The sequence below is a fragment of the Ranitomeya variabilis genome, chromosome 7 (genome assembly GCF_051348905.1).
Source record: "Ranitomeya variabilis isolate aRanVar5 chromosome 7, aRanVar5.hap1, whole genome shotgun sequence".
In the NCBI taxonomy this organism is placed as follows: Eukaryota; Metazoa; Chordata; class Amphibia; order Anura; family Dendrobatidae; genus Ranitomeya; species Ranitomeya variabilis.
The window spans coordinates 187,650,900-187,669,486 of record NC_135238.1 but is presented as its reverse complement, the minus strand read 5'-3'; the positions used below and the strand labels follow the sequence as shown (position 1 = coordinate 187,669,486).

General features: G+C 46.7%; 1 protein-coding gene across 2 annotated transcripts; it reads left to right on the top strand.

Moving 5' to 3' along the window:
- The first annotated feature begins 5,922 nt into the window (after positions 1-5,922).
- LOC143784352 (endoribonuclease YbeY-like) lies at positions 5,923-17,166 on the top strand. Of its 2 annotated transcripts, XM_077272545.1 has the most exons (5): positions 5,934-6,136; positions 6,501-6,714; positions 7,169-7,300; positions 11,269-11,337; positions 15,258-17,138. In XM_077272545.1, exons 1-5 carry the CDS (start codon positions 6,081-6,083, stop codon positions 15,351-15,353), a joined length of 567 nt encoding a protein of 188 aa, XP_077128660.1. In that variant the 5' UTR covers positions 5,934-6,080; the 3' UTR covers positions 15,354-17,138. The 2 variants fall into 2 exon arrangements, with proteins under 2 accessions (XP_077128661.1, XP_077128660.1); XM_077272546.1 differs by lacking the exon at positions 11,269-11,337 and having other exon boundaries at positions 5,923-6,136; positions 15,258-17,166.
- The last annotated feature ends 1,421 nt before the right edge of the window (positions 17,167-18,587 follow it).

Sequence of the window (18,587 nt, the reverse complement as noted above, 5' to 3'; positions counted from 1 at the left end):
GTTGTCCACCGGAGAGACTGTTTGTCCCGGATAAATGGACCAGCAGAGTTATTTCCGAGGTTCATTCTTCGTTGTTGGCAGGCCATCCTGGGATTTTTGGTACCAGAGATTTGGTGGCTAGGTCCTTCTGGTGGCCTTCCTTGTCGCGGGATGTGCGTTCCTTTGTGCAGTCTTGTGGAATTTGTGCTCGGGCTAAGCCTTGCTGTTCTCGTGCCAGTGGCTTGTTGTTGCCTTTGCCTGTCCCGAAGAGGCCTTGGACGCACATTTCCATGGATTTTATTTCAGATCTCCCTGTCTCTCAGAGAATGTCGGTCATTTGGGTGGTGTGTGATCGTTTTTCTAAAATGGTCCATTTGGTGCCCTTGCCTAAGTTGCCTTCCTCCTCCGAGTTGGTTCCTCTGTTTTTTCAAAATGTGGTTCGTTTGCACGGGATCCCTGAAAATATTGTTTCCGACAGAGGATCCCAGTTTGTGTCTAGATTTTGGCGGACCTTTTGTGCTAAGATGGGCATTGATTTGTCTTTTTCGTCGGCCTTCCATCCTCAGACGAATGGCCAAACCAAACTAATCAGACTTTGGAAACCTATTTAAGATGTTTTGTTTCTGCTGATCAGGACGACTGGGTGACTTTTTTGCTATTGGCCGAGTTTGCCCTTAATAATCGGGCTAGTTCTGCTACTTTGGTTTCGCCTTTTTTTTGTAATTCAGGGTTTCATCCTCGTTTTTCCTCGGGTCAGGTGGAGTCTTCTGACTGTCCTGGAGTGGATGTTGTGGTGGATAGGTTGCATCAGATTTGGAATCATGTGGTGGACAATTTGAAGCTGTCACAAGAGAAGGCTCAGCGCTTTGCCAACCGCCGTCGCTGTGTGGGTCCCCGACTTCGCGTTGGGGATTTGGTGTGGTTGTCTTCTCGCTTTGTTCCTATGAAGGTCTCCTCTCCTAAGTTTAAGCCTCGGTTTATCGGTCCTTATAAGATTTTGGAAGTCCTTAACCCTGTGTCATTTCGTTTGGACCTCCCGGCATCGTTTGCTATTCATAATGTGTTCCATCGGTCGTTGTTGCGGAGGTATGTGGTGCCTGTGGTTCCTTCGGTTGAGCCTCCTGCCCCTGTGCTGGTTGAGGGAGAATTGGAATGCGTGGTGGAGAAGATCTTGGATTCTCGAATTTCTAGATGGAGGCTTCAGTATTTGGTTAAGTGGAAAGGCTATGGTCAGGAGGATAATTCCTGGGTTGTCGCCTCTGATGTTCATGCGGCCGATTTGGTTCGTGCCTTCCATGTGGCTCACCCTGATCGCCCTGGGGGTTTTGATGAGGGTTCGGTGACCCCTCCTCAAGGGGGGGGTACTGTTGTGAACTCCGTTTTCAGGCTCCCTCTTGTGGTCACAGATGGTATTGTGTGACTTTGGTTTTTTGGCTCCCCCTGGTGGTTTGGTTTATTATCCTGCGGGTCTGCTGGATCAGCTGCCTCGTTATTCACCAGGGAGGCTCCTATTTAGCTCTGCTTCACTTCCACTTGTTGCCGGCTGTCAATGTATTCAGTGCTATTCTGATTACTCCTGATTATCTCGTTTTCTGCCTCTTCAGGATAAGCTAAGTTCTGTGTGAATATTTTTTGCTCATCTGCCTGCAATATGATTTCTGTGTATGATGAGTCTAGTCCAGCTTGCTAACATGTGATTTCTTTTTGCTGGTAAGCTCTGGGGTACGGAGTTGCTTTCCCCGCACCGTTAGTTGGTGCGGGGGCTCGAGCAATCTCTGCGTGGATATTTTGAATAGGGTTTTTTATTGACCGCACAGTTTCCTTCCTATTTTCTGCTATCTAGTATTAGCGGGCCTCATTTGCTAAATCTGATTTCATCTCTGCGTTTGTGCTTTCCCCTTAACTCACCGTTAATATTTGTGGGGGGCTATTCTATTTCTTTGGGGTCTTCCACTGAGGCAAGTGAGGACTTACTTTCCCTCCAGGAATAGTCAGTTTCTCAGGCCGTGACGAGACGTCTAGGATTTTTAGGTAACGTTCCACGGCTGCCTATAGTTGTTTGCGGATAGGATCAGGTTGCGGTCAATCTAGTTACCACTTCCCCAGAGCTAGTAGTCTGTTCAGTTACTTAGCTAGTCCGACCTGCGATCCTTGCCACTAGGATCATAACACAAGATGGATGGTTCTCTGAGACCTTGTATAGATTACCGCCTTCTTAATAAAATCACGGTCAAATTTCAGTACCCTTTGCCCCTATTGTCTGATTTGTTTGCTCAGATCAAGGGGGCTAGTTGGTTTACCAAGATAGATCTTCGAGGAGCGTATAATCTTGTGCGTATTAAGCGGGGCGATGAATGGAAAACCGCGTTTAATACGCCCGAGGGCCATTTTGAGTATCTGGTGATGCCATTCGGGCTTTCTAATGCGCCATCTGTATTCCAGTCCTTTATGCATGACATCTTCCGAAAGTATCTGGATAGATTCATGATAGTATATTTGGATGATATTTTGGTCTTTTCGGATGATTGGGAGTCTCATGTGAAGCAGGTCAGAATGGTGTTCCAAGTCCTTCGTGCTAATTCCTTGTTTGTGAAGGGGTCTAAGTGTCTCTTCGGAGTTCAGAAGGTTTCCTTTTTGGGCTTCATTTTTTCCCCTTCTACTATCGAGATGGATCCAGTTAAAGTCCAGGCCATTTATGATTGGACTCAGCCTATATCTGTAAAGAGCCTTCAGAAATTCCTGGGCTTTGCGAATTTTTACCGTCGCTTTATCGCTAATTTTTCTAGTGTTGTCAAACCACTGACTGATTTGACCAAGAAAGGTGCGGATGTGGTAAATTGGTCCTCTGCGGCCGTTGAGGCGTTTCAGGAGCTGAAACATCGTTTTTCTTCGGCCCCTGTGTTGTGTAAGCCAGATGTTTCACTCCCTTTTCAGGTCGAGGTTGATGCTTCTGAGATTGGAGCAGGGGCTGTTTTGTCTCAGAGGAGTTCTGATGGTTCTGTGATGAAGCTATGTGCTTTCTTTGCTAGAAAGTTTTCACCTGCTGAGCGTAATTATGATGTGGGCAATCGGGAGTTGTTGGCCATGAAGTGGGCATTCGAGGAGTGGCGACATTGGCTTGAGGGCGCCAAGCATCGCGTGGTGGTCTTGACGGATCACAAGAATCTGACTTATCTCGAGTCTGCCAAGCGGTTGAACCCTAGACAGGCTCGATGGTCGCTGTTTTTCTCCCGTTTCGATTTCGTGGTTTCATACCTTCCGGGTTCTAAGAATGTGAAGGCTGATGCCCTTTCAAGGAGTTTTGTGCCTGATTCTCCGGGAGTTTCTGAGCCGGCTGGTATTCTCAAAGAGGGGGTAATTTTGTCTGCCATCTCCCCTGATTTGCGGCGGGTTCTACAGGAGTTTCAGGCAGATAGACCTGACTGCTGTCCTGCGGAGAGACTGTTTGTCCCTGATAGATGGACTAGTAGGGTTATCTCGGAGGTTCATTGTTCGGTGTTGGCTGGTCATCCTGGAATTTTTGGTACCAGAGATTTGGTGGCTAGGTCCTTTTGGTGGCCTTCCTTGTCGCGGGATGTGCGTTCTTTTGTGCAGTCCTGTGGGACTTGTGCTTGGGCGAAGCCCTGCTGTTCTCGTGCCAGTGGGTTACTTTTGCCCTTGCCGGTCCCGAAGAGGCCCTGGACGCATGTTTCTATGGATTTTATTTCAGATCTCCCTGTCTCTCAAAGGATGTCGGTCATCTGGGTAGTTTGTGATCGCTTCTCTAAGATGGTCCATTTGGTACCCTTGCCTAAGTTGCCTTCATCCTCTGATTTGGTTCCGTTGTTCTTCCAGCATGTGGTTCGTTTGCATGGCATTCCGGAGAACATTGTGTTGGACAGAGGTTCCCAGTTTGTTTCAAGGTTTTGGCGGTCCTTTTGTGCTAAGATGGGCATTGATTTGTATTTTTCTTCGGCTTTCCATCCTCAGACAAATGGCCAAACTGAACGAACCAATCAGACTTTGGAGACCTATCTGAGATGCTTTGTTTCTGCTGATCAGGATGATTGGGTGACCTTCTTGCCATTGGCTGAGTTCGCCCTTAATAATCGGGCCAGTTCGGCTACTTTGGTTTCACCTTTTTATTGTAATTCTGGTTTCCATCCTCGTTTCTCTTCAGGGCAGGTTGAGCCTTCGGACTGTCCTGGTGTGGATTCTGTGGTGGACAGGTTGCAGCAAATTTGGACTCATGTAGTGGACAATTTGACATTGTCACAGGAGAAGGCTCAACGTTTCGCTAACCGCCGTCGCCGTGTTGGTCCTCGACTTCGTGTTGGGGTTCTGGTTTGTTGTCATCTCGTTATGTTCCTATGAAGGTTTCTTCTCCTAAGTTTAAGCCTCGTTTTATTGGGCCTTATAAGATTTCTGAAATCCTCAATCCTGTGTCATTTCGTTTGGACCTTCCAGCTTCTTTTGCCATCCATAATGTGTTCCATAGGTCGTTGTTGCAGAAATATATGGCGCCTATGGTCCCTTCCGTTGACCCTCCTGCTCCGGTGTTGGTCGAGGGAGAATTGGAGTATGTGGTGGAGAAGATTTTAGATTCTCGTATCTCGAGACGGAAACTTCAGTATCTGGTCAAATGGAAGGGCTATGGTCAGGAGGATAATTCCTGGGTTCTTGCCTCCGATGTCCATGCTGCCGATTTGGTTCGTGCCTTTCATTTGGCTCGTCCTGATCGGCCGGGGGGTTCTGGTGAGGGTTCGGTGACCCCTCCTCAAGGGGGGGGGTACTGTTGTGAACTCTGTTCTTGAACTCCCTCCTTTGGTCAGGAATGGTATTTCTGTGAGTTCTGTCCGTGGGTTCCCTCTGGTGGCTGAAAGTGGAGCTGCTGGTCTTGAAGTGGCTTCCTCAGCTGCATCGTTTAGGACTGGGCTGGTTCCTCTATTTAACTCTGCTCAGATCGTTACTTGATGCCAGCTGTCAATGTATCAGTACTGGTTCAGATCTCACTTGGATCTCCTGATGACCTGTCTACTTCAACAGAAGCTAAGTCCCTGCTAAGCTCATTTGTTGTTCATTTGTGTGCTGAATATATTTCTGAGTACCTGCTAAGTTTCTGTCCAGCTGGCTATCATGATATTGTCTCGCTAGCTGGAAGCTCTGGGTTGCAGAGTGGCACCTACCGCACCGTGAGTCGGTGCGGGTTTTTTTTTCCTCACTCTGCGTGGCTTTTTGTAGTTTTTGTGCTGACCGCAAAGATCCCTTTATCTATCTTCTGTCTATTTAGTAAGTCTGGCCTCCTTTGCTGAAACCTGTCTCATTCCTGTGTTTGTGCCTTGCTCTTAACACAGTCAATATATGTGGGGGGCTGCCCTTTTCCTTTGGGGAATTTCTCTGAGGCAAGGTGAGGCTATATTTCTCTTTAGGGGTAGTTACCTCTCAGGCTGTGAAGAGTCGTCTAGGCAGAGTCAGGCACGATCCACGCCTAATTCTAGTGTGTGTGATCAGGTTCGGACTGGGGCACCGGGACACCGGAGAATCCTCCGGTGGGCCCCGCCCCCATCCTCCTTCATTTGTGATTTGTCCCTGCCCTGCATGCTTTGCACGTTTATTTAGCATAGTTTATTTATTCTATAGCCGGGGCCCGGCGCACAGCAGGCTGTACCAAAGAGGAAGAATGTGATGTGATTGAAGTGCTGCGCGGCAGCTGCTCGCTCCTTCACTTGATGAAATGATCATCTTTCGCACTGCTGCCGACGGCGCCGAGTCTGTGCTCTTGATAAGAGCAGGCTGCAGCCCGTGCGCAGCGTGGTGCGAGTGCCGACCTCATCTCACTGACTTCTGCCAGCACAGTCCAAGGAAACAGCTGAGCTGACTGACTGTGTGTGTGAGTCAGAGAGGAGAAGACAGGGACGCACGCACACACTGCACTGTGTGAGTCTGCAGCACGGGTCATCACTGACCTGTTTCTTGTTACTTTGCCCGCCCTCGACACCGCCTCTCTGTCTGAGTGACTCTGGAGTCTTGGGACACAGGACAATATCCAACATCCAAAAAGTCACCCAAAACTTATCGTGAGCACACAGCAAATTATAAAGGCCACCATATCCGCATACTTTATGAAGCCGAAGATCCTTCATGAAAATGCCAGCGGCGTGTCATACTCACTAGCATGGTACGGGGCTGCTGTGCTTCACCTTGCACATTGCTGGTATCTGGTAACCGTTGGGGCTGATTTCAGCTGATTGTCTCAGGTGCCAAGTGTTGGACCACCCCCGATCTCATGATGATGCCCTATCCTACAGATACAGCAGGTCATCGGTTGTTTTGTCTCAGAACCCCTGTAATTTTGCTTGTGGTAGAGCTGTAGGGAAATAAATCATTTGCTGTCTGGTTATCCCTCTGAATACAGTGGACGGTCCTGGAGATGGAAAACTTTGTCGTCATCTTATTGTCCAAGAGCCCTTCTAACATGCAGACATCGTCCAAAGCAGACAACACCTGTACCCCAAGTCTCTATGTATTATTTGTCCCAACAGGGTAATGTCTCTTCTTATACGGAACCTGCAGCATGTGATCCCTCTTCGCAGAGCCCATTTACGCAAGAATCTAGAAATTACCAGAAGCTGTCTCGGTGTGAAGAGGTTTGATGTTGGGGTAATATGTATAAATGATACCAAGATCCGACAACTGAACAAACGTTATAGACGACAAGACAAAGCTACAGACGTGTTATCATTTCCATTTCATGAGGTACACCAAATAGCAGAGCAGGTTGTCTTTAAAGGGAACCTGTCACCAGGTATAAAAAGTAACCACTTTTGGCTCTGGTTTTATTCCTATCACTCCCCTGAGCACTCAGTTTTTTTGCTTTTTTTTAGTTGCTATACCGTTCCAGAGATATAGGCTTCTTTATTCAGTGCTAATTTTTATAGTCTTTATAAGGGGGTGTGGCTCAGAGTAATAATTCAGAGGAGCCTAAAGACACGCCCCTGAGGATCCTCTCTTGTGAGCCACGCACCCTTGTAAACACCATCAAAATTAATATTAGATAAAAAGGCCCATATATTTAGAATCATATGGCAGATTTAAAAAAAAACTGCATACAAGCAACTTTTGCTCAGGTGATAGCAACTCTTTAAGTAATTGCACTTATATACAATATGTGTTAGCTGCATCTGACTGTGTAATCCATGTATACTTCCAGAATTTGTGTCCCGGATTATTGCCTGATCCAGCATTCCCAGATGAATACAATTTAGGAGACATTTACCTTGGAGTAGAGTTTATATATCACCAGTGTGAAGAAAAGCAGGAGGATTTTAACAATGTCTTGACTGTAAGTTTTGGAGAATGGAAATCAAATGGTGTTATCATGCTATCAACAACAATTTTGTCACGACTCTGTTGTCGGGTGTCCCGGGACCAGGGGCTCCTTTCCTGTCCCTAACGCCAGGGGCGCCTTATCTTGCCTTATGCACCGAATTACTTCTTATGGTGAAGAAGCCGGCACCACATACTTTGCTTTAGCTCCTGAATCCTAGCTCAGTCTGTACCCTTTCCCCACCCAGGGAAGAGGAGAGTAGTAGTGTTCCGTAATACACCAACCAAACTAACAAGGTAGGTAATAAAAACAGGGATAAAGGAACATTCCCAGTCATACAAATATACTCACACAAACAACAGAGGTAAACACCGGGGAGTTGAGAATGGGGAAAAAAAACAAAGTAAGGGAAGGAATGGAATTATCACACAACCAAAACCTAGCAACAGTGTCCGATAAATCCACTAAACCACAAGAAACCACCATCTCGTAACCATGCAGCATAAGCTAGCTCTGGCAATGAGTGCTTGACGGGGCCCAGAATATATTGGAGAGGGGTGTGGCTACCAGTGAACCGCTGAGAGCCTTAATGCAGGAAAGCTTCTAAGAACTCTCAACTGAGCAGATTCTACACTGCTAAAAGAAACTTGTACCGCTTAATATGAAGGTGAAGTGCTTCTAAACAGTGCAGGAGTAGGAGAAATCAGACACTGCGATCTTCTGGCTCTTATCTGTCATGGTAAACCCATGGCAAATTATTTGTAGCTCAAAGGTTGGTTGTTGCGAGGTACGACATAGTAAAATGGATCTGAGCTGAGTTGGATAAGGACTTGTAGAAGATTTGGTAAAAATAAAAAAAAAGTAGAGAAGCAAAGGATTTATTACTTGTACTGATGCTTCAGGAATGTGTAAAGAGTTGTGTCCTCACTGAGAGTAGCACCTAACATTCAGGGGTAGATCTACTGGTGAAACATAACTACCCTCGCTAGTATCTGCTCCACAAGCGAGTACGTGTAGTCAGGGCCGGTTTTATGCAAAGTGGGGCCCTAGGCAAAGTTTAAAATGGGGCCCCAAATGCTAACATACGAGTATTGCGCATCATACAGAAGCATTTCGGTTGTATTTACATGCGCTGATCTCAGGCCGCTAAACGAGTGTGATCGACAATACTGAAGTCGTTGGACGCTTGTTTCCCCGCCTCTTTCCACCATCTGAGAAAGAATGAAGGGGACAGAACCATCACTAGTAGATCACTAACAGATCACCATACAGTATTATGTTATCAGCAGCACATCTACAGTTAACATCGGCGATGTGCTGATGAGAACAATGATTTTTATTCCGGCATAAACAATCCAATCACCCAATAAATATGCAGCATTTTGCTTGTTTAGTATAATACACCCCATAGTCCTCCATATATTTTAATGTGTACCATAGTCCTCCATATTGTAAAATGGACACCCCATAGTCCTCCATATAATATAATGTGCCCCATAGTCCTCCACATAGTATAATACACTCCTCATAGTCCTCCATATAGTATTATACACTTCCCATAGTCCTCCATATAGTATAATACACTCCTCATAGTCCTCCATATATTAAAATATACTCCTCAGTCCTCCATATAGCATAATACACTCCTCGCAGTGCTCCATATAGTATAATGCACCGCCATAGTCATCCATGTAGTACAATTCACTTCCCATAGTATAATGCACCCCATAGTTCTTCATATAGTATAATGTATTCCCCATAGTCTTCGATACAGTATAATTCAACCCACATATAGTATAATGCAGCCACCCCACAGAGTATACCGTATTTTTCGGACTATAAGATGCACTTTTCCCCCCCCAAAAAAAGGGGGGAAAATGGGGGGTGCGTTTAATAGTCGCAATGCAGGCTTACCGTGGCGGCAGAGGTGCGGTGGCAGAGGTGCGGCGGCAGAGGTGTGGCGGCAGAGGTGTGGAGATGAGGAGGCGCAGTGAGCGGGGTCCGTTTCCCCGATGAGGTGATGCAGCAGCCCGGTAATGCAGCAGAGCCGGGTGAATCCTGTTGTTATCGGTGCGCGCGGCCATCCTCCTGAGGCCGCGCGTGCGCAGATGGAGGTCTCTGCTGCCCGGGGCTTCAGGAAAATGGCCACGGGATGCCACGCGTGCGCAGATGGGGATCGTGGCGGCCATTTTCCTGAAGCCGAGATGCGAACTCGGCTTCAGGAAAATGGCCGCCGCGATCCCCATCTGCGCACGCGCGGCATCCCGCGGCCATTTTCCTGAAGCCCCAGGCAGCAGAGCCCTCCATCTGCGCACGCGCGGCCTCAGGAAGATGGCTGCGCCCACCGATAACAACAGGATTCATCCGGCTCTGCTGCATTACCGGGATGCTGCATCACCTCACCGGGGAAAGGGACCCCTCTCACGCCATACCTCTCACTGTGCCTCCTCATCCCAGCATCTGTCGGTAACCACTGCTGCCACCCTCCCATGGACACCATGCCGTGGCGTCGCCCACCTAAGCAGGAAGGTACCCTGCTCAGGTGCACGCCGTACCGCATCACCCCACCTCTGCCGACACCATGCCTCCTGTGATCCTGCTCTGCCACCACCAGCCCTCAGGTAAGATTCTGTAAATTCGGACAATAAGATGGACCCCCATCTTATAAAAAATATTTTTTCTGCAATTTTCACCCCAAATTTGGGGTGCGCCTTATCGTCCGGTGCGTCTTATAGTCTGAAAAATACGGTAATGCAGCCCTCACAGAGTATAATGTAACCCCCCACAGAGTATAATGTAACCTCCCCATAGAATATAATGCAGCCCCCCCATATAGTATAATGTAGCCCCCTCATAGAGTATGATGCCATCACCCCTCAAAGAATATAAATATAATACAGCCTCCCCCATAGAATATAATATACCCTCATAGTATATAGCACAGCCCACATAGTAGTATATAACAGCCCACACAGTAGTATAAAGCACTGCCCACACAGTAGTATACAGCACTGCCCACAGTAGTATACAGCACAGCCCACAGTAGTATACAGCACAGCCCACAGGAGTATACAGCACAGCCCACAGGAGTATACAGCACAGCCCACAGTAGTATACAGCACAGCCCGCAGTAGTATACAGCACAGCCCGCAGTAGTATACAGCACAGCCCGCAGTAGTATACAGCACAGCCCGCAGTAGTATACAGCACAGCCCGCAGTAGTATACAGCACAGCCCGCAGTAGTTTACAGCACTGCCCGCAGGAGTATACAGCACTGCCCGCAGGAGTATACAGCACTGCCCGCAGGAGTATACAGCACTGCCCGCAGGAGTATACAGCAGAGCCCGCAGGAGTATACAGCAGAGCCCGCAGGAGTATACAGCAGAGCCCGCAGGAGTATACAGCACAGCCCGCAGTAGTATACAGCACAGCCCACAGGAGTATACAGCACAGCCCACAGGAGTATACAGCACTGTCCACATCCCTCCTTCCCTCCCCGCCTCTCTCCTCCCGAGAATGGCCGCATAGTCTAGTTAAAAAAAAACAAAAAAAAACAAGCTCCTCACCTCTCCCCGAGCCCGCGCTGCTCCCTCCCTGCTCCTGTGTCGGCGGCGGCCGCCGCACTGCCTGACACACAGCGAGTGCGCGATGATGCGCACCCGCTGTGTCAGAGGTGTGGGAGAGGGAGCGTCAGGTGGCGCGCTCTCCTCCATCATTGCTTTGAACTGTATCGGCAGACGCTGGTATAGTTCAATGCGGCGGGGGAGTCGGCTGCGTGACTTGCCGCTAGCTGGGGGCCCCTGGGGGAGCGGGGGCCCCAGGCAGCTGCCTGGTCTGCCTGCCCCCAACGCCGGCCCTGCGTGTAGTAAGTGAATCTGCCCTAAGTCTGGCTGGTCACATTTTATGGTCTTGTTCCTTCCAGTGAATATTTATAATGTGTTTCTACTGACGGAAACTCAAATATAAATTACGTTTCTCCCAGGTGACGGCAGTGCATGGCTTATGTCACCTACTAGGTTATACTCATCATAGCCCAGAAGACTGGAGAAAGGTTAGTTTTGTGGGATTTTTCTTTTTAAATTAAGATTGTGCTGATATTACAAGGCTTTTAGCTTTACATGAGTATATAGTAATGGCTTATATTTGCAGTATTATTTTATTATAGGAAATCTGCTACAATCAGCATAAATTAGACTCTTCTGTGCAATTACAGCCAGGTTTGTTTTTAGTTTGAGATGCTCCTCCGTTTCAGAGAAAACATAGTTTAAAAGGCTGTAGAGACGTGAGTCATCTACTGCCAGGTCTGTTCATAATGCACATACATGGAGAGACCTGAAAATCAACAAGAGCAGAACAGGAACAGCACCTGATGAGCTAGCTTTCTCTCTATCCTCCCCGGCCAGCTTTTAAATCTGTGTTTTCACTAAAATGTCCCAGCATTTCACAGTTAAAGTTACATGTGCAGCCAGCATCTGATTCATACTGCTTGTAGTTCAAGCAGTATGAATCTAGTGACAGTTCTTCTTTAACGGAAAACCACTGGTTTGATCTCTTTACAGATCTCCAGTAGCTCCAGACATAAGGTGTTGTTTCATGTGCACAGGGCCGGACTGGGACTAAAATTCAGCCCTGGCATTTGAAGTCACACAGGCCCACTTGTCACATGGTGACTGTATAATATCTTTGTACACTTGTAGGCTACAAGAAGTGAGGGGAGTGTAACACGACTATATAACATATAATTACAGCTGTATCCAGCATTACAGCTCAGCCCCCATAGAATGTAATACAGCAGAGCCCCATAGAATGTAATGCTGCACAGCCCCCATAGAATGTAATGCAGCACAGCCCCCATAAAATGTAATGCAGCACAGCCCCCATAGAATGTAATGCAGCACAGCCCCCATAGAATGTAATGCAGCACAGCCCCCATAGAATGTAATGCAGCACAGCCCCCATAGAATGTAATGCAGCCAGCCCCCATAGAATGTAATACAGCCAGCCCCCATAGAATGTAATGCAGCACAGCCCCCATAGAATGGAATGCAGCACAGGTCCATAGAATGGAATGCAGCACAGGCCCATAGAATATAATGCAGCACAGGCCCATAGAAAATAATGCAGCACAGGCCCATAGAATATAATGCAGCACAGGCCCATAGAATATAATGCAGGACAGGCCCATAGAATATAATGCAGCACAGGCCCATAGAATGGAATGCAGCACAGCCCCATAGAATATAATGCAGCACAGGCCCATAGAATATAATGCAGCACAGGCCCATAGAATGGAATGCAGCACAGGCCCATAGAATATAATGCAGCACAGCCCCATAGAATATAATGCAGCACAGCCCCATAGAATATAATGCAGCACAGGCCCATAGAATGGAATGCAGCACAGGCCCATAGAATGGAATGCAGCACAGGCCCATAGAATACAATGCAGCACAGGCCCATAGAATATAATGCAGCACAGGCCCATAGAATGGAATGCAGCACAGCCCCATAGAATGGAATGCAGCACAGGCCCATAGAATGGAATGCAGCACAGGCCCAAAGAATATAATGCAGCACATGCCCATAGAATGGAATGCAGCACAGGCCCATAGAATATAATGCAGCACAGCCCCATAGAATATAATGCAGCACAGGCCCATAGAATATAATGCAGCACAGGCCCATAGAATATAATGCAGCACAGCCCCATAGAATATAATGCAGCACAGGCCCATAGAATATAATGCAGCAGAGGCCCATAGAATAAAATGCAGCACAGGCCCATAGAATATAATGCAGCACAGGCGCATAGAATATAATGCAGCACAGGCCCATAGAATGGAATGCAGCCAGCCCCATAGAATATAATGCAGCAGAGGCCCATAGAATATAATGCAGCACAGGCCCATAGAATATAATGCAGCACAGGCCCATAGAATATAATGCAGCAGAGGCCCATAGAATGGAATGCAGCCAGCCCCATAGAATATAATGCAGCAGAGGCCCATAGAATGGAATGCAGCCAGCCCCATAGAATATAATGCAGCAGAGGCCCATAGAATGGAATGCAGCACAGCCCCATAGAATATAATGCAGCAGAGGCCCATAGAATTGAATGCAGCCAGCCCCATAGAATATAATGCAGCAGAGGCCCATAGAATGGAATGCAGCCAGCCCCATAGAATATAATGCAGCAGAGGCCCATAGAATGGAATGCAGCCAGCCCCATAGAATATAATGCAGCAGAGGCCCATAGAATGGAATGCAGCCAGCCCCATAGAATATAATGCAGCAGAGGCCCATAGAATAGAATGCAGCCAGCCCCATAGAATATAATGCAGCAGAGGCCCATAGAATGGAATGCAGCCAGCCCCATAGAATATAATGCAGCAGAGGCCCATAGAATGGAATGCAGCCAGCCCCATAGAATATAATGCAGCAGAGGCCCATAGAATGTAATGCAGCACAGCCCCCCCCAATAGCTCCACAATCCAGTCATCACTCATTGATTAAAAAAAAAAAAAAAAAAAACACTCTACTCACCTTTCCTCCTGCCCCGCGCTGCTCTGGCTCTGGTCTCAGCAGTCGCAGTCTGCCCGCCCGGACACACAGCAGGTGCGCTATGATATGACGTCATCGCGCACCCGCAGTGTCAGCGGCAGGCAGAGCGGGGAATGATGGGAGAGGGGGCGTCAGCAGACGCTCTCTCCTCCATCATTGCATTCAACTGTACCGGCGTCTATGACGTAGGTATAGTTGAATGCGGGGCCGGGAGTGCGCCGACAGTGGGGAGAGTGTGCCGACAGCGGCACACTCGAGCGGCCCACTACTGCCACCGGCCCTTCTGGCATTTGCCAGAACTGCCCGATGGCCAGTCCGGCCCTGCATGTGCATTTTGGGGGAGCGCACGCTCCCTTGGCCCCTGGCTTCGTGCTTGATAGGGGCAGTGTGCTCCTGCATGATTGACAGTACAGACTAGTGGTATAGTCCTGTAATTGGCCCAAACTGTGTGCTCCAATGCTGCAAGCAGAAGCAGCTTTGCCTCCGTACCATTTGAAGACCGTAGTTACACTGAAACTTCTGGGACCCGGAGCTATTAGAAAGAGGTTGTAACCACTGCACATGCTCGGCCACCGTTGCTAGATTGCATTGATGGTCAGTAAACAAGGCAACAAGCAGTAAACAAAAAAATGAAAAATCCTCTTTGCAATTTTGCTCATTTTTACAACTTTACCCATTAATAAAGAGAATGGACCTTTAAAGACGTCTCATGTTTGATAATGGTCAAAACGGCAAAGTGCTTGTAAAAACAAGAAACTTTGCAATGTACGTCTTATTCTCCGATATCAAGAACGGGTGAATATTTAGTTATACAACTTGCTAGCACCACTCTGAAGTTGGCAGGATTGCTGGATCTGGGCAGCTTTGGTGTCCCTGCCATACCATGCTGCAAAGACAAACCTGTCTGTACTAACAGCACGGGAGAGAGCAACGTTCAGGCCAGTGATGCAAACATGCCAGTGGTGTGAACTGTCAGTCTTCATGAGCACACCATTACACGAGGCAAGCAGGAAGGCTGAAGGCAGGGAAGCGGTGCGCCCTGGCAGACAGAAGATGTGCTAGTAGTATTTGATATTTCTACTCAGGATTTGAGGTCATGCAGCAGGTTTTCATATCAGGAGGTGGCCTATTATGCTAAATATTTTCCATTCCATCCTGTCCACTAAAGAAAATGTTTGCTGCTGATCCACAAATACGTGGCCGTTACAATGCTGCTTTTATTGTTGAACTGTAGTAGCAAGGTCTTCTGGCCATTGGGGATACCTGTAGTCTCTGTGACCTGTATATTATGGTTTGTTTGTTTTTATAAAGGAACACTAATATAAAAGTTGACCCAAGGATTCAGATATTTAGGATTAATCTATGTTAATAAATGCTAATTGTTTTCATATCATTTGTTCACTTTAACAGATGTTTGAGAAGGAAAGTGAAGTTCTAATGGAGATAAACCGAGTTACTGGATCTGCACTTACGCCACTGACTTCAGAGCATTATGACCGAGAATAATCTATCACTTCCATGTCATGGGGTGCACAGATGGCAGAGAAAGCACAAATGGAATATTTGCAATTATATTTGTTTATATGTTTTCCCCGAGTTTCCTCCGGTTTCCTCCCACACTCCAAAGACATCCTGATAGGGAATATAGATTGTGAGCCCCAATGGGGACAGTGATGATGTCTGTAAAGTGCTGTGATAATTAATCGGCTGTGTAAGTAAACTAAAACAAATTATGCATCAATTATAGGATATGAAGGTATGAGCTAACTCGATAATCCTGTACTTGTATACTTCCACAATTTGTGTCCCAGATGACTGCCTAATCCAACATTACTAGTTGAATGCAATATTGGAAGCATTTCCCTTGAGATGAGTTCGTTTATTAACATTACGAACAACAAAGGGGGATTTTGATAATGTCCTGACTGTAAGTTATCATCTTTGCAAATCTTATGGTGGCCTTACCTTACAATGAAAAACAATTCTGCGCACTGTGGTAGCTTGTTGTCCAGAGGTACGCCACAGGCAAAATGAGATACAGGATCTAAGTAAACTTGGACAAGAGTTTATGAAAATCAGAAATGAAGAGAAAGAATAGTAAAAATACAAAATATTGTCCTGGGAGCAATAAGACTTAGGCAGGGGTGACACAAGTGTATGTATAATCGTTCGGTTTTCATCCAGAAACCTCAGATGATTTTCCTTGTGTCCCATTTTTACATCCGTGTGCGATCTTTTTTCGGACATTTACATTCAAAAATGTATATGATCAAATACCGTTTCCTAGGTTAAAAAAGTCAGGTGAAATACGGATGTTCTGTATAGGATCCAATTTTTTTACACACCCATAGACTTAAATAGGAGACAAATGGAGTCTTGGAAGAAAATAGCTAATTCTTTAATTTGTTTTTCACACGGACACTCTATCACCTGAATAGCCCCAAATTTGTGACAACAATGACATTACTGATCCTATCTTTTGGGTATGGAGGTCTTTGACTCACTGTGCAGAAAAGTCTCTCTACCTGCTAAAATTATTCTTCAATCAGCATCAGACTACAGATTTATCCAAGTCTAACTTGACAAACAACTCATCACCTTGATAACTTGATAAAAAATAATTTCATGGGGTTGTTCACCGCTGGGGTCAATGTTGTTGTTTTTTTTTATTTGGGGTTAAAAATCACTTTTTCAATTCGGCTTCATTCAAAATGTTGCACTTTTTTACTTTTACAGGACAATCATTCTTGTAGATGTCTTAAATAATCCAAAAAGGCCTTCATCAGAGAAAGTAACTTTGCAGGAAGTACAGGGGTTGGACTGCAGTAGACTGGGGTAAAGTTATTTAATCTGATGAAGCCCCCTTCAGACTGTTTGGGACATCTAGAAGAATGATTGGGGAAGAAAAGGCGAGCGAACAGGAGTTTCACCTTAGAACACTGCTATGAATAATGAATGGTAGACATCCTCCTAGAGCAAGTTCTCCCAATGATCCAGGTGGAATTTAGGTGATGAACAATGCTTTTCCTAGCATTTCACAAAGAGAAATGTGTTAACTGAGAGACTCGGGGAACAAAACATTGAAATTTTGCGCCAATGGCCAGGAAACTGCAAAGATTGAAAATCTGTGATCAATCCTCAAAAATCTGTCACAATTCCTCCACTCAGTGAGTGATTTCTATGCTGTCCGATGGATACTGTGTCAAAACTGTAAAGCGCTGCGGAATATGTTAGCGCTATATAAAAATAAAGATTATTATTATTGCTGGAGTGTCAGTGTATTGATTGACAGGTCAGCTGTCCAATCTGTGATTAGGAGGTGCGGGACTTTCTCCAGGTGTTCAGTGTTCTGGAGATTGTCCCAGCCTATTTACCTGATCTGTCTGCCCCTGATCCCTGTAGTTTGTGCTTCCTGGTGAGTGTTAGCCTGATTTTGTTGCCTAAGGCCAGTGTCACACTTGAAAGTGCAATGAGAGAAACTTGCATCAATACCCGGTACTGTGGCCGGCACTCAGGAGCGGAGAGTTCAGCTGTATAGATATACATGCAGCCGCACACTCTGGTCCCGAGTGCCGGGTATTGATGCAAGAGACTCGCGCTGCATTCACAAATGTGACCCCGGCCTAACCATTTGAACTGTGTTCAGAAAATCCCTTTGTCTCCTCCTTTTGCGTTGATCCGCTATTTCTTGTTATTGACCCTGGACTGTGACCTGACTTAAGGTACCTTCACACTGAGCGACTTAACAACGATAGCGATCCGTGACGTTGCAGCATCCTAGATAGCGATATTGTTGTGTTTGACACGCAGCAGCGATCAGGATCCTGCTGTGATATCGCTGGTCGTTGCTGAAAGTCCAGAACTTTATTTGGTCGTCAGATCGGCGTGTATCGTCGTGTTTGCCAGCAAAAGCAACGATGCCAGCAATGTTTTACAATGGTAACCAGGGTAAATATCGGGTTACTAAGTGCAGGACCGCACTTAGTAACCCGATATTTACCCTGGTTACCATTGTAAAAGTAAAAAAAACCACTACATACTCACCCTCTGATGTCTGTCACGTCCCCCGGCGTCCGCGCTGCTGCTCAGAGCTTCCTGCAGTGAATGTGTCAGTGCCGGCCGTAAGGCAAAGCACAGCGGTGACGTCACCGCTGTGCTTTAGGGCCGGCGCTTACACAGTGCAGGGAAGCTGAAGGCGAGGGACGCGACAGACACGGCAATGTAAGTATGTAGTGTTTGGGGTTTTTTTTACATTTACACTGGTAACCAGGGTAAACATCGGGTTACTAAGCGCGGCCCTGCGCTTAGTAACCCGATGTTTACCCTGGTTACCTGGGGACTTCGGCATCGTTGGTCGCTGGAGAGCTGTCTGTGTGACAGCTCCCCAGCGACGCTGCAGCGATCGGCATCGTTGTCGATATCGCTGCAGCGTCGCTTAATGTGACGGTACCTTTACAACTTTGTCTTTTCCCTTGGTTATGTACGTGCTCTCTTGGTATTGACCCCGCAATCTCTGACTTTTCTGCCTCACATTCTTACCGTGAGAAGTAACTAAAGTCACAATAGCGAGTGGACAAACAAAAATTGTGAAAAACTTCAAACACTGATTAGACAAGATTGTGTTGTCAGGATTTGGCCCAGAAGCTGATATCCAGACTCCTGGACGAGTTGCAGGAGTTTTGAAAAAGTAAGGGACAACGCTGTATACCGGTATATTGAGTCTTTGCCATTTGTCAATAA